General features: G+C 43.2%; 1 protein-coding gene across 2 annotated transcripts in view; it reads right to left on the minus strand.

Annotated features, from left to right (window-relative positions):
* Positions 1 to 9,953: 9,953 nt before the first annotated feature.
* KIF14 (kinesin family member 14) overlaps positions 9,954 to 25,030 on the minus strand; it is a 90,707-nt gene continuing 75,630 nt past the window's right edge. For both annotated transcript variants that reach the window (XM_054036502.1, XM_054036501.1), the window contains one exon: positions 9,954 to 13,335. In XM_054036502.1, the coding sequence (XP_053892477.1) occupies positions 12,950 to 13,335 (386 nt within the window). In that variant the 3' untranslated portion in view covers positions 9,954 to 12,949. The remainder of the gene's footprint in view (positions 13,336 to 25,030) is intronic.

The raw sequence follows: 25,030 nt of genomic DNA on the forward strand, positions 1-25,030 counted from the left end.
CACAAAAGAATATATGCTTTTTACTTTTTATTTACAAAGAAACAATGCCACTGGGGATCCATTGCATTCCAGGATTGGATGAATCTAACAAGAGTCTAATAACTCAGTCATAAACTACTATGCAGTATGAATATGGCTTTTATTGACCTCATTTTTGGCTATAAAAAGAACAGCACTATGCTCCCAAGGGAAACGTTGATACATTTTGATTTACAGAAACGCAGACCTGTTCAAGTGCTGTTATGAACAGAAAAGTGACTGTAAAAATGGCACTTTTACTCAACACGTCAGCTCCCTGTTCGTATTCAGTCTATCTTGCATTTTTAGTGGCAAAAATAAGTTTTACTACTTCTTACTCCTGCTGTGACTGCAGAGCCAATGCAGCTATGGGAAAGCAATGGATTCTTATCTGACTCACGCGTCATCAACAAAATTGTTAAGTTCCCATTGAATATTACTTGCAACTGAGTCCTTCCCCCAACAGATAAAAGAAAATGCAGACCTTCCACGACAGGGGAATTTCTGTTATCCATATTTAGGGTCATTATTGTGTTACAGTACCAACTACCAGCATACTGGTATTACATAGGTTTCATATCCAGTAGCCTAGACACAAGAGAAGCCTTTCAAAAGAAAAAAAAAAAAATCACATTATTCCCTGATGTCCTAACCAACTTCCTTTGTTATTTAGTGTATCTACAAGATCCTGTCCCCCAAGCAACTATTTTAATATTATTTAATACTTATCCAATGCTGTGAGCTTTCATTATTGTCTGCTAATACATTTTACCTTAATGAGAACAATATAAAATGTTTAAGGATTTCTTTATGAATATTAAAAGGCCAGAGGATTTTTCCCTCTGAAATCCTCAGTTATCTGACTGCAAAGAAATTAGAAGGAAGAAGAAAAGCATTCTAAAGAGCTCTGTTTTGCATACGTTTGTGCGCATTTGAGAAAAGTGGATCATTGATGTCTAGACTTCTGGATGCGGATGGCTCCTGTGGACGTAGATGCTCCTTGAGGACACAGCATTTGTTGCCTATAGCACGTAGCACAGAACTATCTTTATTCTCTGGACATCATAACCTACCAACACAGTATTGCCATTGCAATGTGTCATAAATGTGTTTTATGTATTGTATATCTCACTGAAGTCTCATCTTTCCTGGACCATTGCCGTAAGCTAATAGTATGGAATAAAGTCTAGTCTCAGATACAGTGAAAAAAGGGCCATCAAAAAGAAAAAGTTGACAATAGTGTCTGTTGGGGTTCCTGGTACTGTAATAGCAGAATTCCAGGAACAATGCTGTTCTTGCTACTAGACTGCTCTCCAACTAAACTGCAGGGCTAATCTATGTGCAGGATTCATAGGCAGTATGGTAATATACAATAATAATTTCTACTTCACCCATCACCATAGTATCTAAGGGCTGTTCTATACACAGTTTCTGGAAATAAGCTATACTGATTTAAGTACCTTTGTACCAATATAATCGTGTCTAAACAAGGGGGATTGCAATAGTTTAACTTATATCAGTTTCTTAATGGATGTTGTTAAATTGGTACAAAAACCACATGTAGACCAGCCTTATGAGTAAATACAACATAAGGCAATTGTCCTAGTGAAGATCAGAACACATTGTAGAGTTAAAGTGAACTAAAGAACCTGTGCCTGTAGCAGGGGCTGTGCATAAAGATGTCATTAGACTTGGATTCTATTCCCAGTTCTTCCACTGATTCACTGTGTAACTGTGCACAAGTCAGTTAACTTCTCTGTCTCAGTGTCTCCATCTATAAAATGGAGATAATGATATTTACACACCTTTGTATAGCACTTTGAGATCTACAGATGAAAAATGCTACACACTTTTTTTTTTCCGGTCTGATTCCCACTGTAGCAACTTCCCGCCCTGATGTGGAGAAAGGGAGACTGCCTGATGCTGACTCAGGGACACAAAGTTGGAGCGTTGTCTGGCTATGCTGGAAGGAGGACCGGAGACACAAGATGTGGTTTAATTAGGCCGCAACCTTATTCCTAAATGTCTAGGAGTACCCAGCAGAAAAAAAGCGTACAGCACAGGTAATTTCATAATCATGTACATACAGCAAGAATGGGGAGGCTGCTGCCCTTTACCCATCCTCATCCCCAGCCAACCAACTGCTGGGACCTCACACCCCCTTAAATGAAGGTTAAGGGGGCTTTATACTGCCAAACCAGTTACAGTAGCCCCAAGCCCTCCCCCCACCCCATTTCCACTACTTTAAAGAATACCTTCTTTAAATCCTTTGCCAATCCATTTTATCTGATCACATATTCCTTCCCTACAGTGTACCTGAACTGGACATCTGCCCCACATTTACACAGAGTTGTGACAATCATAGCCTAAACCCTGTTTCATGTCTGCCACAACTAAGCCTCTAACTCTTTGTGGGGAAGGCAGAAAATTTCACCTTGGCCAGTCTGTCAGTGATGGGAAAAGTCCTTCCCAGCCCCCTAAGGAGAAACTAGGGTAACAACCAGCAGATCATGACAAAACCTGGTACAGTATTTAACTACACCCATGAGTGGGAGGTGGGTGCTGCTCTGCCTGGTCCAGGTAAAAGAGGGCTTTTCCAGGGCCAGCGTGGATCTAAATAGTCTCCGCTTTCTTCCAGGAGGAAGATGGGTCAGCATCCCCCCGCTCATCTGGTCTGAAGTCACTTCAGCAAGGCACACTCTGGCCATCTAGCTCTTAAGGAGGGGGGCGGGGGGGTTCTTTTCCTACAAGCCGGACAACTGCCCTCACCACTTCAAGTATGGTTAGGTCATTCTGTCTGTTGAGAAGAATGACCAGAGTATATTGATAATCTGTAAAAGTTGTGGGAAATTCTCTCCCTACACCATCAGCACCAAAAAGCGTGCCTGCTCTTGATTTGCTGACAAATACAGGACAAAGTTCTTGTGGGCCAGACGTGCAAACATGTATCTACTTGTGCACTGTTACTGATCTGTCTGCAAAACATACTCTGCAAATTAAGTGGCAAATGGACCCTTCAAGAAGAAAAATTCCACACCACCGTTCACCTTCTAATGTCCATCTCATTTCATTTCTGTGTCTTTGGTTAACCTTTTCATCTCATAGGACTGATGTTAAATGCAGACAAAACAATACTTGAACAACCCCATACCAGCACAATACAATTAACAAATCAGGTTCTGAACCTCTGGTCTAAATTTTTGCAAGCATAGTAATTGACAGGTTGGATTACTTCTGGCCCAATTTTATTCAAGGGGCAGGATGTGGATAAATGCAGATTGCTCTCTAATCGAGGAATCTCGCTCTCTTCAACTACGCAGACTGCCTCTGGTTTATAGTCTCAGTCTCCTGAGGAGAATAGCTGAGGCTGGGAAGAGATCCATACAGCTTATTTCAAACCGTTGTAGCTCCAAAGGATACACTATTTAATTATGATGCAAAGTTAAATTAACGGATGTCTTAATTTATGTTTAAGTAGAGAATAAAGGAAAGGTTACTAAAGATACAGATCTATGTAATAATCTTCCTTGTGAGACGTATACGCAGTTGTCTCTGCTCATAATATTCGTGTGTTACTCAATCATTTATAAATGTTTATTTCACCAGGAAAAACACATTTAGAACAAGTTCTTTGTTTACAATAGTGTTCAAGACAGTACACAAACTCCTCTACATTATTTCTTAACAGGGGGGATGTTATCTAATGGTTAGAACAGGGATTTGTCACCAGAATTCATGGGTTTTATTCCCAGCTGTCACTGATTTACTGTGTGAGCGGGTAAAACGTAGACCCCCAGTACAGCAAACTATTGAAGGACATATTTAAGCACTTTATTGAATAGGGATGACTTAAGCAAGAGCTTAAAGCTAAGCATGTGCTTAAATAATTTACTGAACTGAGTATTTTATCTCTCCATGGTTCACTTTCCCCAACTGTAAAACAGAACTAGTAATACTATTTTCCTACCACACTGACTATGTAAGTATCACAAGGAAAGTCATTACTTAAGGCTGTATGTTTAGTAAGGCTTAATATTTTGAAATCATCTGATAAAAGATGTGATATTGGTGAACAGTCTTTTCTTATAATTATTAGACATACACAGTCTATGTTAGATCACAAACAAAATAGAAAACAATAGCACTAGGATTTTTTTCGTATTGTTGCAGTCAGAGTTTGTAAATATATACAGTATATTTTTCCATCTAATAGTTATGACTGTTGCATGTATATCTTGCTATTCCATGTAATTACTATTATGTGTTACATGTAATTGCTTGGAAAACTATATACAGAAAAGGACCCGTCCTAATAAAATACAAAAAATACAGGATTTTACAGAAGCTGCTTTCAGGTATGTTACAAATGTTAAGTTTTAGTTGTGGTTAGATTCCCTTCCATGAGTGAGGTTAATACAGACACTTCTTAAAGGCCTTGTAATTAGCATAGAATTGTGAAACACTTCCATCTAGTGGCTAATATGAAAACTACACACTATTGAAATTGATTGGGTACAGATGGCCAAGATTTCAGTCCATCATATTGACTTACTAGAGCGTTTGCTATTTGATCAAGCTTTTCCACCACCACAACCATAACATGAATAGCCACATCAGCAGCCACCCTTCCTCGGCCCTCCCAAAAAACACCAGCCTACCCAGCAGAGCTTTCTTTAACCTTGTATGGGAAAAGAGCCAGAGGCTCCCTAAAGTCCATTCTGGATTTCACTCTGGCCAATCTCATTACAGTACAGGGTCTTAAGCACTATGAAGAAAAGGTTACTTACTCTAACTGTGGTTCTTTGAGAAGTGATGCAGAGGTGTATTGCACTTGGGTGTGTGCACACCCAGAGCACTAGAGCCATACACTTTTGCCTAGCGGTATCTGTAGAGGGGCAGTGCTCGTGCCTTGTGGCCCCTTCCTTGGCTATATGAGGCAGCACTACCCCAACCCCCTCTGTTCTCACCACCTGTGGTTGGAGTCAAAGCCCCTATGTGGTTGTAGTCTCACAGCCTCACATTTCATCTTCGCATCATTTATTGTATATATGGGGCCCTACCAAATTCACGGTCCATTTTTATCGATTTCACAGCCAGGGGGTTTTAAAATTGGTCAGTTTAACCTTTTCAGATGTTTAGATCTGAAAGTTCACAGTGTTGTAACTGTGGTGGTCCCAAACCAAAAGGGGGTCGTAAAGCTGTTTAGGGGGGGTGGCAGGATTGCTACTCTCACTTCTTTACTGACTTCAGGGCTGTTATTGTAGCAGGTAGGATCCCTAAACAAGGATCAAACTCCCATTGTGCTAGGCAGCATACAGACAAATAAAAGAAACTGTTCCTGCCCAGGGAGTTTTACAGCCTAGGTCTTAGGACATGACAGGTAGATAAGAAGGTGTGGGGGGGGGGGGGGGAAGAGATCAGGCTAAAAACTGAACAGAGCTTAGTGGGAAAAATGTATTTTTTTAATGGAATCTTCATTCTGTAGAACCCATCCCAGATAGTGGGTAAATACCTTACAGCAAGCCAAATCTGTCCCATAGGCCTGGTACATAACAGTAACGGACTAGCTGATTTGAAGATACAAGAACATGAATGTCAGATGTTTGATACATTTGTTGTTACTGCATTTCTTTTTAGGAGGTCCAAAGGACGAGGCAGAAGAATATTTCTTGAGCTTTAAGGAAGCAAAAGAAATTCTACTTTATAACTATGTCCTGGTCTACGCACAAAGTTGCACCAATTTAAGTAAAGGTGTGATGTTAAACTAAATTCATGGAACTCCGGCAACTTTGTGTGTGAACACTCCAATTCAGTTTAAACCTGGCTTAAATTGATTTAGTTTGTCAAATTTAGTCCTGGTCTACACAGATTTAATACTGGTATAACTGGGTCTAATAGGAGCGATTTATTTAACAATACGGATATTTCACTCTAACCCCTATTGTGGGCACAATAATAATGGTATAAGGGTGCTTTACACTGATATAACTTACTCCCCTTCTCGTACAGGGATAATCATATCAATATAAAGCAGCTTTATACTACTACAACAATGTCAACACGGGGGGTGGTGGGGGGGAGGGATTGTACCACTAACAGTACCGGCATAATTGGAAGCAGCACAATTTCCTTGTGTAGACAAGTCCTTAGGATCCTAAATACCTGTCATTTTTAAAATGGGTCTTACAAGTCCAATTCACTTCTTCTTAACATGGTATCCATACATTATACATTACAGGGGTGGCCAAACTGACTCCCGAGCCACATGGGGCTCTTTTACCATTAAAGTACAGCTCATGGAGCCCCCCCACAACCCGCCTCATTGTCCACCTACCAGACTGGGTGGGGGGAGCTCAGGACCTCTGCCTTGCAGCAAGGTGGTAGGGTAGGGGATTCTGCCCAGCGGGGAGGAAGGTCCCTGGGCTTCTGCGGGGTGCACCTGCCGGGGCTTGAGGCTTCAGGAGGAGGGGGGCTGAAGCCCCAAGCCCTGGCAGGTGTGCCCCAGCTCTCAAACTTCTGAAAATTGTTGTGTGCAGTTCAGAGGGTCAGTAAGTTTGGCCACCCCGATATATTAGAATTAAACTCAATTTACTCACAATGGTTGCCTACCATTTACCATAGATACCTCACAGAAGCCATATAAAGATTCATAGGTAATATTTTTGACATGCTTGAGATATTTGGAAGGGACACACTATACTGCAAAACAATATAAAATACTTTTCTTATTACAGGTAAATGCCACAAAATTCATAATGCCCTCTAAAAGCAATATTTCTTTTTTCAGATGTTCCCCATTTCACCTCTTCCCCTCTACCTGTGCACCAGTCTGATTGGGCTTATCTAATCATTACAGGTAATTCAGAATAAATGCATCACATTCAAAGATATTTGTGATATTTCAATCTTTATCTTGTCACAGGAATGGATTCACTTTCTATGGTACTCTCTGCTCATTAAATGCCAGCCTCTCAGGAGAATGGACACCTTTTTGGCTTTCTTCTCTTTTCATTGCAACAGTTAAATTGACGTGAACGTGGACTAGATTTTATGCCATTTCCCATTCTAGCTTCCAATACTCTCGTGAGAATATGTATAACACAGCGCAGAATAACATTTTCTAAAAATGGCTGACAGTAACAACAACAAAACTGAATTGATTCTGAGGACAAGGCTAAAAATAACAGAAACAAGAGAGACTGCACACAGTATGTACCTTTTGTGCCAAACACATTGTGACAGGAACAATCTATTGTTTAAAAAAATCCACACACAACTACTCCTAGCATCATAATCTTACAGCCCTTACTGGAAGCTGCTGGTACAATGAATTGCTGAAAAAAAGAAAGACAGAAAAAGCCTTTAAAAGTAATAGACCATTTCTATTTACAGTATATTATGAAGTGAAAAAGAGGCAGAGCCCAGTCCACAAAAGCTTACTGTTGTATTTGGTGAGATGAAGTAGCTGTAATCTCCTCTGTTACCTGTGGGTGCCATTACTGAACCAAAGGAAAGTAAAGCTGCAACTTGCTGATTCACCTCATCTTCAATATTCTGAGTGCATTAATAGTTTGCCCTAATTTGAAAACTTTGCTGAGTGTCCTTTAAAAGGTGTGATTATAACCTGTCTTTTAATAAGGTTTTCTTGCAGTTAAAGGGAAAGTACTAGTACTACCATTAGCGGAATTATAAAAAGAGCGGAGTTACAGTCTCAAACGGAGAGAAATTGCAATCTAAACAATCCTGCAAAAATAACACTCCACTTCTCATTTCTGTGCAAAATTCAAAAAACAAACAAAACTCCCCTTTGTTTATAGTAGCGGTTCTTTAGCTAGCATCCAAGGAACATAGCAGTGTCTTCCCTGACTGTGGAGTGCGGGCCATGATTTAGAAAGGCACTGTATGTGCCAATATGTGGCAGCACAGACTTTGCTTTTGTATTTCCAAACCTAAAGGAGAACTATAGGACCAGGAATAAATAATCTTTGTATTCATTACAGCCACATTTTCTGCCACAAGGGACTCAAACTATTAATGCATGGACATAGGAGATACTAAGTTCCCCGATTATACCCTGTGCAGTGTCATGTGGGTGAGTCTAGTAAGCCCTTCATAATCGTATAGTGTTTGGTGGAGGAGGAGTGGGTCTTGATTAACAATTGTTTTATAATCTGCAGCTAGGCCGGGTACTATAGGCATGTATAATTAAAAAAAAATAAAAAAATTAAGGGTGAAATTCACCCTTGAGCAAACAGCCTACACAAGGCCTTATACACCACTTATGCTACACACCCTTAAAAGTGATGCACAGGGCCCTGTAGGGGCCTACTGCAGAATGGTCAACCTCACCCCATGCTTATGTGGATTTGGTGATATTTAAAATGAGAACCTACCAGTACACATTAGAACTAGGCTATTAGCATGGTGCAGGATTGCTCACACAGCTCTGATAGTGCCTCTTTGTCTTCATCTGCATCACCCATAGTATTGAGCCTACCTAGAGAAAAGCAACTCCATTAAACTGTATGGTGGTTTTGTGATCTACATGCATCCAGCAGGGAACGTTAAGACAATAAGGATGCAGATGTAAGCAGGCATATCACTAGACTGCAAACAATATTCCCAGCTGATACAGTTGTTCATTTTACTCTCTCTCATATACTACCCTGTCCCTCTGCCTTCTCCCCCAGAGCTGAGAGAGAAAAACAGAAGATTAGCCAGGTAGATTCAAGGCCCAACCCAGCCAGGGATCTCTCAGTACAGCACATCACAAAAGCAAGACTAACTATGCCTATTTTGCTTTACACGTAGCTGATGCACCAGGCCTTTGTAACATTACGTTACCTTCTGCACCACAGAAACCAAGGAGAAAATATCAGTCTCTACTTCATTCCTGCGATATATCAGGCAGGCTATACCCATATCCACCATGTTGACATCTCTCTTGACCTGAACCTTACCCACCCCCAGGTTTACTGCCGTTTAATAAGACACCATTGATAACTATATCAGTACATCCCATAATCTGCCTGCCAGGATCCAAACTCCTCAACATCCATAGATTGACCATAAACCCCTCTCCCTGATGATATATTACACCAATACATTACTAGAGTCACAGCTAGCTTGTTGATGTATACATGCAATAGGTCCTGAGAACGCTAGTTCACCCTGATGACATACAGTATAATTGCAGTATATACCCTAAAAGTAAAGCACTTTGGTGATGTATAACTGTAACAAGAGATTTAGTTAAGATAATGGGCTAAAACTGAACACAGCACTAATGTACTTTTTTTTTTGGCCTGGTATCAGCATATTGGCCAAAGTTTCACTTTTCCCTCCATAGCAAAGTTTGCTGTGTCAGTTGTCTACATAGCTGCTGCCCTCTCATACCATTGGTGGCTGCATTTTAGTAATGATGCATATTAGGTCTGCAAAAGGATAACTCCAGTACAGATATACTGGATCTGATTTTCAGAGATGCTAAGCACTTGTAGCTCCCCTTGACTTTAGTGGGAATTGTGGGTGCTCATCATGCCATGTCCTAGCTATAGAATTTCTTACAAGATAAGAAACTTTTCCTGGATAAAGGAGTCTATTATCGAGATATCAAACAAACAAGGATTTAATTAGCTTCCCAGACGTGCCATAGAAAACCTTCCAGGAAGGTTTTGCCATGTGAACTTGAGACTACAGTAAAGCCACCAATCTCAGCTCAGGAAGTAGAAAGCTTGTGTATTGTTACATTGAACTGAGATCTGATTTCATCATATACTAACTTACAGTATTACTTCGAACTCGGTCTCCCCAACCCGCATCTGTGTAACAATACTGTGTGTTAACAGAGACAAAACTAAAGAAACTTGTTTCAGTGTGAAAGACCCTCTCCCTCCACCCCCAAAAAACACCACACACATTTGTTTAGCTTTCTGTGAAATATTTTATCAGATTTTTGTAACACACTATTATGTTCTCAGCAGGTGTACCATAGGTAGGTCTCAAAGCAACCATAAAAATGGAAACTAATACAATGTTTACAAGTGTCTTAAATTATGGCAATTTTTATCTCAGTTACACAATCGGATTCTACTCTTTACAATAGTTTACAGTTATATACACAGTACATGATTCTGAACAGCAAATTACATTTTTTAAAGTTCAGTCGAATACAAAATAGCACTTTTTCAGAACATGTAAACATAGGTTGGATTCCACTTTTTAATTATTTTTAAAAGCCACACAAAAGTTCCTAACAGTAGATTATGATGTCAAGCTATGAATAAACTTTTACATTTCTTCTCAATGAAAATGGAAAGTGATTAACTCAGTCAATATCACATTTTATGTGATACAATGACAAATGCTACTAGCAATAAAAATATTCTGTCAGCATTTCTGAAAAACACATTGACAAAACATAACTGCACTGCAAAACATTTCTGGAAAAGATATTAAATTATATTAATTTTAAGGAGAGTACTGTATGTGCATTACAAACTGAAGCAAAGCTTTTATTTCCCCAATAGCAAAGACTAGAGAAATATAGTTTATACAGTATTTGCCAAAATCACTGAATTACTGTTCACAAAATATTTGGACAATATTTAATATGTTTGTGGAAAACAATTTCTAGTTAACAAAACAGGTGATTGATTTTCTACTCACTTTACTTACAGCCAATTTTTCAGGTCACTTAGTGTTCTAGTTGCTGTAGTATACAGTACAAATCACATTTTGCAGATCTTTTACTGCATTCAAGAGGACTTCAAGAAATGACTGCAAAAGGACTGTATTTTTTCCTTTTACTGGAATAAATAGTCTTTGGCATATTGTATATTTGCTTGATTATATAACTACAGCTTCCCAACTACAAAAACCTCATCCTATAATAATTCTTAACATCCAATTACTGAAGTCACAGGAGAAAATTTTTATATTGTTATTGTCTCCTTTTGTTCACTTATATCACTTCAATGAGGATCATTTCTGGTATACTCAGACTTTATTACTTAACTAACAAGACCAAGTGAAATGCTGAGAAAGGAACAAAACAAAATTGGCATTGATCTGGTGACTGAATTTAATCGAGAGAGGTAACTTTATCTTTGAGAGGAAGTTTTACATTCCAAAAGGGGGTGGGGGGGGGGGGGTAGGGGACAAAACCACTATCAAGAAACATGCTATCCCTGAATACTTGGTTGAAAGGTTTGATAATAGGCACTAAATGTCACTCATTACGAGGATGGACAACACCACTGAGCAAATCAGGTGCTCTGATTAGAACATGTTGTGTTATGATCTCTCAGTTCCCAGTGTTCAAGAACAAACACTTCTCAAATGCACCATTATTCTTGATTTTCACAACAATCATTAGCTCTACCTAGAAGTATTGTAGCCTTTTTAAACTACAGCCAACTCAAAAGGGATGTGGAAAGGGGAAAAGCTGCTTATCAATTTGACACATTGTAGCCTAGATTTGGTCCACATGTTTGCTTCTATTACTCTAGCTATTATACAGGAACAGAAAAAATGAAATAGTCTCAAAGGTATCTGCTTTTATCCTTGTAGCGAATCACAGCTGAGTGTATTTCACAACGGAACACAGAAGTAAATATTATAATAAGTGTTCTGTAAACCAGTCACCAAGATATTCTTATAAATCTTTCAACATTAGTACAACTGGGGCCAGACTGTGGCTAGCCAAAGCTCCCAGAAACAGCCAATATCACTTGGGATGCAGTGGGCTGGTCTAGTGACTGGTGTAGAGGAGAAGATGGCCATGTCCTCACCCAATTTGGTAAGCCCATTGCCAGCATTGGACTGAGAGGGAAAGACCCTGGCCCCACTGAAGTCAATGGAACCAGGATGTCACCCAGAGTCCTTGCTTTCCCTGAGATCTTAAATTTTGCTCTGTACCTACACAGGAGCATGAGGTTCTGGGAAAGATGCCTTGTATCCTTCCCTTTCCTTTGTGCACCTGCAAAGAGCTAGGCTCAACCTGGCCTTAAGATTTCCGTACGAACTTATTAAGTGTAGGCTGCATGTCAACATAATTCTCAAGTGCCTCACATGGTGACTTATTTGTATATTTTAAAAAAGTGTTATGCCTCTAAACTTCTATGCATAGCACTAAAAATTATTTAAAATCAAGGAAAATTGGTTTTTGCTATATAAAATTTGCAACATGAATCATTATAGTCAATCTGCATTAATGTTATCTTAGGTCTGTAATCCCCCCGCTTACTCCAAGGGATTATAAACCTATACAAATTATCCCCTTAAATGTGTGTTTACCCAATAATTTTTGTAGCCTTTCAATTCTTTCGTAAGATAACAGATACCAAATACCTCTCCCAAAAATATTAAAGCTGGCAAACCAAAAATAAAAAAGCTAGGAAACATAGTGGTAAGGATGACACTGCACCCTTAATAAATCATCATGCATTAAAGTGAGGCTATATTATGAATGGAGGATAAAGTGCCCATTTTTAACACTGAATTTCCTAGCTTTTCTCAATAATTTTTTGTATTTACATATTATTCTTGGACTAGATTTTAACTCACTGTCTGGTTACTTCTTGTATGTTGCTCTATAATTTACTACAGTTAGATCTAGTTTTGAATAAAAATACTCACGCGTTTATAATTTTCTTAAGTGTAGGTCTCATGTAAAGTCTTCTGGATTTACATTTGTTCCTGTGCAATTCAGGTGTACCATATCTTCTTGTACCTCAAGTCCTTTACTTTTACACTGTCCATGCTCATGATAAAATTACCAACACATTTCAACCTTCTGCAATATATTATTTTTCTTTTTAAAAATAAAAAAGACTGACATGCCCTCCTTGTCTCTCTTTCATTAAAAAAATAGCCCATAATATTTACTTTTTCCTACATTCAGGAGTCTACTATATTTAATGCCTTAATTTTATACCCACTGTATCCCACTGGGTGAAAGTTTCCCTGAACTTGTAGCTGAAGGCTGAAGTTTATATTCGTGTTTTGGAACTCCTTTCCGTTTCCAAGTAGATTCACCAGTTTCAAGCTGTTTTTCTTCAGTCTTGGTATTTTGCATACAAATGGTCTGAGATACCAATGAATTATGTCCTTGTTCAAGTTCAAAACTTATAATGAGTGACTTGGCTAGAGAATCCAATTCAGAAGTGACCATAAAAGACGTGGTTGTTCTGCAAGTAGGACTGTTTGCTGAAGCAGAAGGCAAGCTAAATAAAGTGCAGTAATTATTAAAATGCCCAGCTAAGATGCAAATCTTTTCTGTATAGCTTCTGAGTTGAGTTGTATTTCTGTATGATCCTGTGGAGTACACAAGCAAAAAGAACCAATTCTACTACTTTGCTAAGCAGCATGTTACTTCCATGCACATCTTTGCTTTCATTTCCGTTAGAAACAATACTGTATTTTGAAAGTATGTTAGTAAATCTATAGTGAGACTATGACGTTAACATGAGGAATCAGTTGGTGAAAGAAGTCTCAAGACTTTGCCTATAGTCCCAGGCTGACACAATCACAAGGTATACCTACTATCCAAAAAAAGCTAGTTGGAGTTTTCTAGAACATGATCAGCAGTGAAATGGTTAAAATTTGACATTTAGTTTTTTTTAATTAGGCTTCAGAATCAACAATGAATTGATATGAATGGAATAAAGATATTGCTTTAGTCTGTCTGTAGACTCAGCAGGATAGCATCCTATTGGTTCACTATTTGGAAAGTTCTTTCCTCAACTAATTTTTTTTCATACGAGTCTTTAAATTCTTCAAGAGCCACCAAACAAATGCTGATATAGTCAACCAGATCAACCTAGATTATCATGGGAACAAGGGTTTTAATTTGCTTATTTGTGCCTGGTCCCTGTAACTTATATAACAGAAAATTAAAGATAAGGAAGGCTGGATGCAAAGGAAAGTTACCTTAAGATAATCAGGTCACTTGAAACCAGGAAGTGGAAACACAGTAATTAACTATGTCAGAGGTTGTAAATGACTTAAAACTTGTAAATTCTCTTTCTTATTAATGGTGAAGTGATGGAAAAAATACTTTAAATTCTGTTAAAGGTGACTTGCTTCTTTATGCCTGAAAGTGTTTTTTCCAACAAAAAGGTTTTCTCTTGCTTGTCATCACCTTAGAAATTCAGCTCTAGTTTACCCTTTTCCTAAAAAATATATTGGTGACTGGAGAATTAGTACATTTAGGACATCCTCGTTATTAAAAGAAAAATGTTGTTCCCAAGAGGGGGAGGGAGGGATATTAATCAGACTGTTTAAAATATTGTTATTGTTAAAACTTATTTAACTTGAATGCCTAACAAACAGTGGAAAGAGAAGATTTCATTAAAGATTCAACACTGTTCCTTCAGGTAAGGGCTGAGAAAGACCGCAAACCACTTCCAGAAGACACGAGAAACAAGGAAGATACTGATAGCCACAGGAAACGGTTCCTTACTGTAACTGTGATTCAGACATGTATTCTACTTAAGTGTGTGCACACCCTGGTCACTGGAGCTGGAGTTTGCCTAGCAGCACCCATAAAGGGGAAGCGCTTATGCTTCATGGCCATAGCGCGCCCCCCCCCCCCCCCCAGCTACATGAAGCAGCACTGTCCCGACCCTCCCTCAGTTCCTTTGCACCGAATGCCCAGAAACAAGATTCCAATGCAGTGGGGATGGAGGATGGGTTGAGGAATACAGGTCTGCATCACATCTCAAAGAACCAGTTATGGTAAGTAACTGTTTCTTCTTTGAGTAGATGCAGACATGCATTCTACTTAGGTGACTCACAAGCAGTACACCTCCCACTGCCCTGGAAGTAGGACTCAGAGTCTACCTAAATAAGGACTGAAGGACCACCTTACCAAAGCCTGCATCCGCCCTGGAAGATGCGGTTGTGGCATAATGGTTCATGAACGTAACAACTACATAGCAGCCCTGAGTCCAATATGGAAACGTCACTGAGGAATGCTATGGGCATTGCTTGCACCTGCTGTGGGGGCATAAACTAAGCTATTTCATATGCAGTCCTGATACAGGATATTACCCATTTGGACGTCATCTGTGAAGATATTGTTTGACCCTTCATGTGATCTACATATGACGCAAACAAATGAGGCAAGGCACAAAACAGTTTAGTCCTGTCCAGATAGAAGGCTAGACATTGCCTGACATCTAAGGTGTGTAGATGCTGCTTATCTATAGATGAATGAGGTTTAGGAAAGAATACTGGTAAATAGACCACCTGGTTCAAATGAAACTGAGAAACCACTTTAGACAAAGATTTTGGAAGTGGCTGTAAAATCACTGTCTTTGGAGAACTGTGTATAAGGAGGCTCTGCTCTCCGAGCCTGCGACTCGCTCACTCTCCGAGCCTGCAACTCTCTCTCTCTGTCTCCATGTGGATGTTACTGCTACCAGGAATGCAGTTTTCTAACACAACAGCAAAAAGGGACATGATGCCAGAGGGTCAAATGGAGATCCCATTAGGGCAGCAAGGATTGAGTTAAGGTCCCACAGAGGAACTGGTTCCCAGGCCGTAGGGATGTAGATGAAGGAGCCCTTTTAAGAATTTTGATACCATGGCATTGGAGAAGACTGATCTTCTCTGAATGGGGGGATAAAATGCCAATAATTGCTACCAGATGAGCTTTCAATGAACTAAACACAAGCCCCAACAACTGAAGGTGCAGCAGGTACTCCAAAATGTCCTGGATAGAATCCAAGCAATCCTCAGGCTAGTGATCACAGTGAAATGGAAGTGATTTTCGGTGAATCGGCCATCCTGGTGGAGGGTTTTCTACAGTTGAGGACAACTTTTGAACATCCATCTAACACCGCTCTTCCTCCTCATTCCGCCATGCCACGTGATGCAGGGAGCCGAGTGCAGGATGCAAGGCACAGCCTTGGTTTTGAGTAAGTTGGGATGGAGAAGAAGCAGTAAGGGAGACTGAATAGACAGTGCAAGAAGGCCAGAGAAAAAATGGTTACCTACCTTTTGTAACTGTTGTTCTTCGAGACACGTTGCTCATGTCCATTCCAATTAGGTGTGTGCGTGCCACATGCACAATAACCAGAAGGTTTTTCCCCTAGTGGTACCTGTGGGGTTGGTTCAGGTGCCCCCTGGAGTTGCACTTCCATGGCACCATATATGGGGTCCTGCCGACCTGCTGCCTCTTCAGTTCCTTCTTGCTCCGACAGAGGGGTAGGTGAGTGAGTCTTGGAATGTCAGTTACGAAAGGTAGGTAACTGTTTTTCTTCTTCAAGTGCTTGGTCATGTTGATTCCAATTAGGTGACTCCCAATCAGGAACTTGGAGGCGGTGTCAGAGCTCATGGGTTCACTGATTGAAGCACCGCTCTGCTGAAGGCTGCATTGTACCTAGTCTGCTGGGTAATGGCATAGTGAGAGGTAAAAGTGTGGATTGAGGACCATGTTGCAGCCCTACAGATTTCCTGGGTCAGAACCTGGGCCAGGAATGCTGCCGAAGATGCCTGCTTGGAAGGCCAGGGAAGGTGATGGTTGAGGTCTGCAGAAGGGAATCCCCGCACACAGAACTTGTGGGTTGAGCCACCATAGGAGAGACTTGAGAACTGGCCCAGAAAGGGTGACTACCTTGTCTAGACTGTCCCGGTTTAGTCAATACCCCGATGGCTAGCCACACCTGAAGGGATTAGAGTCTCTGTCTGGCATGCTACACTACAGAAGTACAGGTGGCCATGTGACTGAGGAGCTTCAGGCAATTCCTTGCTGTGGTGGTAGGAAACTGTCTGAGGTCTTGTAAGATGTTGCACAGGGTCTGAAACCGTTATTCCAGTAGAAACGCTCTCACCTGTCTTGAATCCAACACTGCATCTATGAACTCTATCCTCTGTGTGGAGGACAGGGTTGACTTCTGCACATTCCATAGTAGGCCAAGCTCGTTGAAAGTTGATCTTATTGGGTTACATGCACCTCCACTTGTGTTGTGGAGTGGCCCTTGATCAGCCTGTCATTGAGGTATGGAAACATTTGCACCTGGCGCTTCCGCAAGAAAGTGGCGATGACTGCCATGCACGGGGGCAACACCCAAGTTGCTGCTGACAGACTGAAGGGGAGGACCGTGAACGGATAGTGATTCTGGTTCACCACAAATCCGAGAAACCTTCTGGGAGACAGGGTTAGGGATATATGAAAGTATGCGTCCTTCAAGTTGAGGGCTGCATACCAATCCCCCAGATCCAGAGAAGGGATAATGGAGGCCAAAGAAATCATGTGGAACTTCAGCTTCTTCATGAACTTGTTGAGGTTTGGCAGGTCTAGGAGAGGTCTGAGACCACCTTTGGCTTTCAGGATTAGGAAATAACGGGAATAAAATCCTTTGCCCCTTAGCTCCTGAGAAACCACCTCCACTGCTCCTGCTCTTAGGGGAGGCTGCATCTCCTGAATTAGAAGATGATCATGAGAGGGGTCCCTGAAGAGGGTCCGGAGAAGGAGGGTGGGAGGGATGGGGGGAGCTGGAGAGAATATCCCAGTTCTACCATGCGGAGCACCCAGCTATTTGTCGTCATCTGGGCCCATGCATGATAGAAGTGGGACAGTCAGCACAAAAAGGATTGGATAGTTGGATCCGGTGCTTGAACTGGTGTGTCGCCCTTGGGTGCACCTTCAAAAGGTTTGTTTTTGTCCAGAGGGCTGTTTCACCTGCCCAGAGCCCTGAGATGAAGGAGGAAGCCTCCTCCTGTGGTTTCCATTATGCATCTTAGAATAGTCCTGCCTATTCTGAGGTTGGTAGAATCGAGGCAGAGGCTGGGACTTAAAATGCCTCCGTTGCGTTGCCAGGGTATGAAGGTCAAGGGAATTGAGAGTGGCTCGAGTCCTTAAGACTACGAAGCCACGAGTCCATTTTCTCAGAGAAGAGGGCCGAGCCCTCGAATGGGAGGTCCTGGATGGTCTGTTGGACCTCATACAAGAGCCCTGATGCCTGCAGCCAGCAGCTCCTTCTCATAGCCACTGCTGAACCCATGGTCCAAGTAGCCAAATCAGCAACATCCGGGGCTGCCTGTAGCGAAGCTCGTATCACAAGCTTACTCTCTACCACCAAAGCAAAACTCTGCCATCGAGTCCTCTGGCAGAAGCTCCGTGAACAAGCCCCACAGGAATTGAAGCTATATCTGCTAAGGATCACCTGGTGGTTTGAAATCTGAAGCTGATGCCTCCCGGTAGAATAGACTTGCCTCCCAAAAAGATCCCGTTTCTTCATGTCTCGGGCTTTAGGTGAGGGTCCTTGGTGCCCTTGACGTTTGCATTTGTTTGCTGCTGCTGCCACCACTAAGGAGTGCAGTGGTGGGTGTGAATAAAAATGTTCAAACTCTTTAGAGGGTACAAAGTACTTTCTCTCTGTCCTTTTCACTGTTGGGAGCAGGGAGGTGAGGGTCTGCCACAACATTTTGGTGGTATCCTGTATGGTCTTATGAGCGGCAGGCATCTCGGGAGGGTCTCCAGAGGGCCAGGATGTCTACCATGTGGTCCAAGGACTCATACCCATCCTCAACTTGAAGCCTCAGGTTCTGGGCCACTCTCTTCAGGAGCTGTTGGTGGATCCTACCGTCCTTGAGTACAGGAGCCGTGGAGGTTCCAGCCACTGCTTTGTCTGGCGATGATGAGGCTCTAACCGGGACCGACTCTTTCTCCTGGCCTACAGTGCCAAGGGGATCACGCGGTGCCAGGTCTTCCAGTGTGCCATGGGGCGGCTAGTCCTGCACCGAGGGAAGTGGAGAAGATGCATGGGTTTCAGAAGCCACCGACACTGAACTCCTGGAATAGGACCCTTGGCTTTGATAGAATGGCCAGGGGGTCCAAAATGGCCAATGGGCTGGAGCCTGCCATTGAGTGAGCCACGGCATCGGGGGAAATTGCTGTCACTCCCTGTCCAACCTCGAGCATCTGCACTCTGATTTGTGCTGGCTCCACCCGGACACAAAAAGGACTCCACCTCTGATTGGGAGGACTCGCTCTGAGAAGACCACAGGGAAGCAGTGCCAGGACACTGGTATGGTTCCACTGCCAGTCTGCTGCCACAAGTACCAGGGGATCAGTGCTAAGGTGATGGTGACCAATATGGTTTGCCTCAGGATGGCACTGAAGGTCTCAGGGGTGCTGTTGCTTTTGAGCTCAGTCTTGCCTGGGTGTGGAAGGTGGTGCCGTGAAGGCAATGAGCTCTCTCGCTGCCTCAAAGGTCTCCGGCATGGAGGGCAGCTCCAAAGCCTCTCCACGACTCTCCCGGGAGGGGAGTCCTGCGGAGCTGAACTCGACTGACCCCATGTTGGGACAGCAGTCAATAATGCTGGGCTAGGTGGTGCTGCACTAGGTGGTGTGGCCTGTCGGAGAATAACAGAGTTCTCACTTTTTGTTTGGGTACAACAAGTCAAATACTTTATTTTCTCAAGCAATTGCGTAGAGGGAGAGAGCTAAATAGGTCTCTCCACAGGTAAACAATTACAGCAAGCATTTATACCTTTTGTTACAGACAATGAAAAGCAACAGCTGCATTTTGTTTATACATAGGTCATTCTGAGATCTTGTTTTTCTCACTAATGTAGACTTTTAGTCTACATTCCATATTATCTACACATTACGAGGAATGTGTGAGGCAAGTGGGAAAGAACTTCTAGAAATCTCACGTTATTAGGGTTAAGTTAGCCTGACTCTTGCTTACAAACTGTCATGCATTGCAATCCCCTTCCTGTCAGTTCTTTCTCTGCTTCCACAGGCCCAACGCGGGTCTCACTGCGCTTGAGTCTTTCTGTCCCGGTCTCGGCGTGGGTGAATGCCCCCTGTCCTGCTTCATCTTCTTGCAGAGCACTGGGGACAGGAAGTGGTGCCATGCACTACCATGTATGGAACCCCTTTGCAGGGAGCCCTGCTGGTGCTGAGCGTCTCTATCCGAGTCCTTTCTTGGCGCCGAAGTCTCCCATGTTGATGCCGGGGCACTGCGCATCAATGTTGAGGTTCGGCCAAACTCTGCTCTGAGTGAGGATGGAGGGCGGCCTCCATCAGAAAGATTTATAACCATTGGTCTTTTTCTTTTTGAGTCCTGGGGCAGAATCCCCTACAGATCTTGCAAATGGTCCTTCTGATGCAATTCCCCCAGACACTTCAAGCAGGAAGTGTGAGGGTTACTCCTGGGCATAGGCTTGTTACAAGCTACGCAGGGTTTAAACCCCAGGGAACGGTGGTCGGGGAGGGTAGGGAAAAAGGGGGGTAACCGCCAGAACAATTCCTTACTGGAATTCTAACTATACTATGACTAGTATCGGGGGTAGCCGTGTTAATCTGTATCCACAAAAACAACAAGGAGTCCGGTGGCACCTTAAAGACTAACAGATTTATTTGGGCATAAGCTTTCGTGAGTAAAAAAAACCTCACTTCTTCAGAAGCATGGAGTGAAAGTTACAGATGCAGGCATTATATAATGACTCATGAAGAGAAGGGAGTATCTCGCAAGTGGAGAACTAGTGTTATACTATGACTAAACTAACTAAAACTACTAATTTAACTATTTACAGAGAACAATTGAGGACCTCTAGGGAGAAAGCTTGCCGAACCAAGAGAAAATGAGTGTTCCGGCTAACCCTCATAGGAGGTAAGAAGGAACTGAAGTGGCGGCCGGTCGACAGGACCCTATATATGGCGCCATGGAGGCGTGACTCCAGGGGGTGCCTGAACCGACACAACAGGTACTGTTAGGGGAAAAACCTTCCACTTCTGTGCACGTGGCACGCACACACCTAATTGGAATCGACATGAGTAAGCACTCGAAGAAGAACCAGCATTGGTAGCATGCTGGGGCATTGAGAATGAGCCTGGCCTGATCTTGAGCAGACCTGAAGGATGACCAGGAGAAAAGCCTACAAGAGGGCCAATTGCCAGATGAGGTGGAAAGCATTGGAAGGGAGCTTGGACTGACGCCCTCTAGAGAGCAGAACAGATGATGTTTCCTATTGTCCCATGTAGCGAACTGGTCAATTATTGGAATGTCCCAAGCTATGAAGATAACCCAGGATGTGTCTTCAGGGACCAGTTGTGACTCAGGGAAAAATACCTGCTGAGATGGTCTGCAAGATAATTCTGAACCCCAAGCAAGTGAACAGCTATCGAAGCAATGTTCTCCTTGATGCAGAACAGTCACAGCCTGATTGCCTCTAGGCAGAGCAACCTGCATCGTGCTCTCCCTTGCTTGCAGCACATAGTAAAGACAATAGCATCGTGATGTAAATATGAACACTAAGTCTCTAATATAGTCTCACAAAGCGTGACAAATTGTAGATGGCCTGAAGCTCCAGCAAGTTGATATGGAGTGAGGCCTCCTGCTCCGACCATAGCCCCTACACTCTCAGGGACCCCCCAAGTGCACCACTCAACTCAGGAGGGAGGTCTTAGTAACAACCGATCCGGTTGGCAAGGACCAGACAAAGGGAACACCTTGGCAAATATTCTCTGGACACATCCACCACTGCAAGGAGTCTAGGACCATAAAGGAAGACTGACCAGTCTGTCTAGAGGTTGAAGATTAGGACAGTAAATCACTCTTAGCCACAATTGAAGGGGAGTGAAGGCACAGCCTTGCAAACTGGACCACTTGTGTGCAAGTGGAAATATGACCCAAAAGCCTCAGACACGTCTGAATCATCATGGAAGGCTGAGACTGCAGACTGAGGCAAAGATAGCAAACTGTCTGAAAACGGTCATCAGTAGAAATGCTTTCAACATCACAGAATCTAACAGGGCCCCAATGAACTTTGTTTTCTGAATGAGAACAAAGGTTGACTTCCAGATGTTTAGTATGAAACCCAGACAGTCGAGCAACCATAATGTGGTGCTGATGTGAGCAAGAACTTCCTCTCTGGATCTGCACCTCAGTAACAGTTGTTCACATATGGGAAGATGTGAATTCCCTTCTTCCTGAAATATGCTGTAACAATGACCATGCACTAGGTAAAAACCTGGCGTACAGAAGAGAGCTCAAATGAAAGCACTGTGTAGTGACAATGGCCTTCTACCACGATAAATTGAAGGAACTTTCTGTGGTTGGCAAAACTGCCACATGAAAGTAGGCATCTTGAAGGTCCAGAGCAGCACACCAGTCATTCTGAGACTACACAGGGAGAATAATCAATAAGAGTGACATTCAGAACCTCATATACCTGATATATTTGTTGAGGCCATAAAGGTCAAGGTTGGGTCTTACCCCTCCCTTGAATTTGGGTACCAGAAAGTACCAGGAGTAGAAGCCATGACGCTGGTGTTCCGGCTGAACCTCTTCCACCACTCCCAAAGCCAGTAGAGAGCAGACCTGCTCAAGGAGCACTATCTTGCGAGGGGGACCCTGAAGAGGGACGGGGAGGGTGGGTGAGGTGGAAGTGTGGAGAGGAACTGGATGGCATAACCTGATCTGAGTGTGCTTAGGACTCAGCTGTCAGTGGTGATTGAGCCCCAGGACCGGCTCTAGGCACCAGCAAACTAAGCATGTGCTTGGGGCAGCACAATTCCAGGGGCGACATTCCAGGAGTGGGGTTTTTTGTTTTTGTTTTTGTTTTGTTTTTGGCTTGGGGCAGCAAAAAACCTAGAGCTGGCTCTGTCAAGCCCCAAGCATTGTGAAAGCAGGCCAGCCTGTATGAGGAGGTAGGGGCAACAACAGGAACAGAGCTCTGCACCAAGGAGATAAAATGGGTACTTGGAGAGCACTGGCAGGAGGGCATGTGGACTGGCTGAACCCCAAGCCTGACTGCTTTCTCCTGTCCCTCTTTCTGGGGTAGTGCTGGTACCTCAAAGGAGGGAAAGCCTGGCCAAATGTATGCTATGGACGATACTGCTGCTGCTACCACTGGCATGGCCAGCCCCAAGGACTGCAGTGTACTGAAGGGAAGGATGAGCTGGGCAGCACAGAATTGTCCGGAGATGAAGATGAGGCCCTGGATGGGACAACTCTGGAGGGTCCACAGGGAGAAGGACCGCCAGTGCTTGGGCCTGTGGCGGATCAACGGTCACCACCACAGACCTGGCCAGCAATCTCACCTTTAATCAAGGCAAAGAGCAGGACCTCCGCAACTGAGGGGCATCCCACAGATTCCATGGAGGCCACTGACATGGATAAGGCATTGGTGGCCAGTAGACGCTGGGCCATATGCCTCCGTCCCAACCACAGGACGTACGCCAATCTTGGTACCCATAACGGTCCATCAACGACCCCCAATGCTGGTCAGGTGATGGAGAGCAGGAGGATAACGATCCCAACTCAGATGCAGAGGAGCCTTGAGATCAAGGCAGAGTGAGACCAGAGGGCGCAAGTATCTGGTCTGATTTGTTTATTGCCCAGAATGAGGCAGAAAGTGGCAGTGCCAACAGAAGTGGTGCCATCAATACCAAGCATGCCAGTGCTGGAAGCAAGCAGCAGTACTGAGTGTCTGACAGTACTGATGTTGAGGGCAGTGAAAGGCACCACAGAAGCATTTGCAGTGCTGAATGCAGCAGTGCATTCCTGGTAGTGACGTCCCCCGTACTGAAGCCGGTACAAGCCCTGCTTATATAACCTGTGAAAGGTGACAGAGGGTCCTGTGGCACCTTTGAGACTAACAGAAGTACTGGGAGCATAAGCTTTCGTGGGTAAGAACCTCACTTCTTCAGATGCAAGTAATGGAAATCTCCAGAGGCAGGTATAAATCAGTGTGGAGATAACCAGGTTAGTTCAATCAGGGAGGGTGAGGTGCTCTGCTAGCAGTTGAGTTGTGAACACCAAGGGAGGAGAAACTGTTTCTGTAGTTGGATAGCCATTCACAGTCTTTGTTTAATCCTGATCTGATGGTGTCAAATTTGCAAATGAACTGGAGCTCAGCAGTTTCTCTTTGGAGTCTGGTCCTGAAGTTTTTTTGCTGTAAGATGGCAACCTTTACATCTGCTATTGTGTGGCCAGGGAGGTTGAAGTGTTCTCCTACAGGTTTTTGTATATTGCCATTCCTGATATCTGACTTGTGTCCATTTATCCTCTTGCGTAGTGACTGTCCAGTTTGGCCAATGTACATAGCAGAGGGGCATTGCTGGCATATGATGGCATATATAACACTGGTGGACGTGCAGGTGAAAGAGCCGGTGATGTTGTAGCTGATCTAACCAACATCACCGTGCTCTTTCACCTGCACGTCCACCAGTGTTATATATGCCATCATATGCCAGCAATGCCCCTCTGCTATGTACATTGGCCAAACTGGACAGTCACTACGCAAGAGGATAAATGGACACAAGTCAGATATCAGGAATGGCAATATACAAAAACCTGTAGGAGAACACTTCAACCTCCCTGGCCACACAATAGCAGATGTAAAGGTTGCCATCTTACAGCAAAAAAACTTCAGGACCAGACTCCAAAGAGAAACTGCTGAGCTCCAGTTCATTTGCAAATTTGACACCATCAGATCAGGATTAAACAAAGATTGTGAATGGCTATCCAACTACAGAAACAGTTTCTCCTCCCTTGGTGTTCACACCTCAACTGCTAGCAGAGCACCTCACCCTCCCTGATTGAACTAACCTGGTTATCTCCACACTGATTTATACCTGCCTCTGGAGATTTCCATTACTTGCATCTGAAGAAGTGAAGTTCTTACCCACGAAAGCTTATGCTCCCAGTACTTCTGTTAGTCTCAAAGGTGCCATAGGACCCTCTGTTGCTTTTTACAGATTCAGACTAACACGGCTACCCCTCTGATACTGTGAAAGGTGAACATTGGGGTGCAGTGCAGACAGACCAGAGGGTTCAGTGGCTCATTCAATCAACAGAGCTATAGATGACAGTTCTGGCAAAGTCCTGGACCAAAGGAGAGATCGGAACCAAAAGGTGGAGGAAATCTGTAACTGCCTGGTACACTGCCAACATGGAAACAGTCAGTACTGGCATCTGCCTCTTTGGTACTGTACTCAATGGATGCCCAGAGGCCAGAACCGGAGTCAACAGTACATGGCTTCCAACCT

The sequence above is a fragment of the Malaclemys terrapin genome, chromosome 8, assembly GCF_027887155.1.
Source record: "Malaclemys terrapin pileata isolate rMalTer1 chromosome 8, rMalTer1.hap1, whole genome shotgun sequence".
NCBI lineage: Eukaryota > Metazoa > Chordata > Testudines > Emydidae > Malaclemys > Malaclemys terrapin.